The sequence below is a fragment of the Wasmannia auropunctata genome, unplaced genomic scaffold, assembly GCF_000956235.1.
Source record: "Wasmannia auropunctata unplaced genomic scaffold, wasmannia.A_1.0 LD336063.1, whole genome shotgun sequence".
In the NCBI taxonomy this organism is placed as follows: Eukaryota; Metazoa; Arthropoda; class Insecta; order Hymenoptera; family Formicidae; genus Wasmannia; species Wasmannia auropunctata.
This window is the reverse complement of record NW_012026827.1, coordinates 493,017-493,681: the sequence shown is the minus strand read 5'-3', so window position 1 is coordinate 493,681 and position 665 is coordinate 493,017. Positions and strand designations below refer to the sequence as shown.

At 48.0% G+C, this 665-nt stretch overlaps 1 protein-coding gene across 1 annotated transcript in view; it reads right to left on the bottom strand.

Moving 5' to 3' along the window:
* LOC105450356 overlaps positions 1-636 on the bottom strand; it is a 1,777-nt gene extending 1,141 nt beyond the window's left edge. The window contains exons 1-2 of the mRNA XM_011690149.1: positions 459-636; positions 9-323 (exon numbers count right to left, since the gene is read on the bottom strand). Of these exons, the coding sequence (XP_011688451.1) occupies positions 9-323; positions 459-602 (459 nt within the window). The 5' untranslated portion in view covers positions 603-636. The remainder of the gene's footprint in view (positions 1-8; positions 324-458) is intronic.
* Between the last annotated feature and the right edge of the window lie 29 nt (positions 637-665).

Genomic DNA, 665 nt, shown 5'->3' with positions numbered 1-665 from the left:
AATTCTGCCATCGGAACGTTAACGGACAGAGCGGACTTTACTTTGTGCGCCAATTCTTTGAGTTCCTCGACGAACCACGCGACGCAATCCTTATCGCGACGACACCGATACATCGATAGCGCGTCGTCGTACGAGCAGTGCACGTAGTATCCGATACTGTGTACCTTGTGGTGTTGAGATTCCGGCAGATTCGGGTCCATCTTCTCTAGAACGCACTCCAGGTCGGCGTACACGACGAACGGTACACGTTCCTTGTTACCGTGTTTGCTGAACGTTAACCATTTCGCGTCTTCTTTCGGCAGCTCTACCGCACACTCGTTCAGCTCGTTGCAATCCACGGTGTGAGCATCCAGTCGTTCCTGCGAGCTGAAGTAATGCAAGCATCTGTAAATACAAAATACTTTACTTAATTTTTGCCTTTTTATAACATTCTATTTTAGTATTTTCTCGATACGTACCGGTCGCAACAAGAAGAATTTCTTGTTCTTCTTCTTGCTGAGTTGAGAGCTCACGAGGCGGGACAGATTTTTTATCCACGCGAAGTGGTTGATGCTGCTGTCTCGTGGATCCTGCATGTGCAACAGGTTGACATGCCTCTCCATCTTTCGACCGGTCAATCGTATCGGAAGAACAGATAGTTCACCCCTCTCCTTCTCGATACAGTA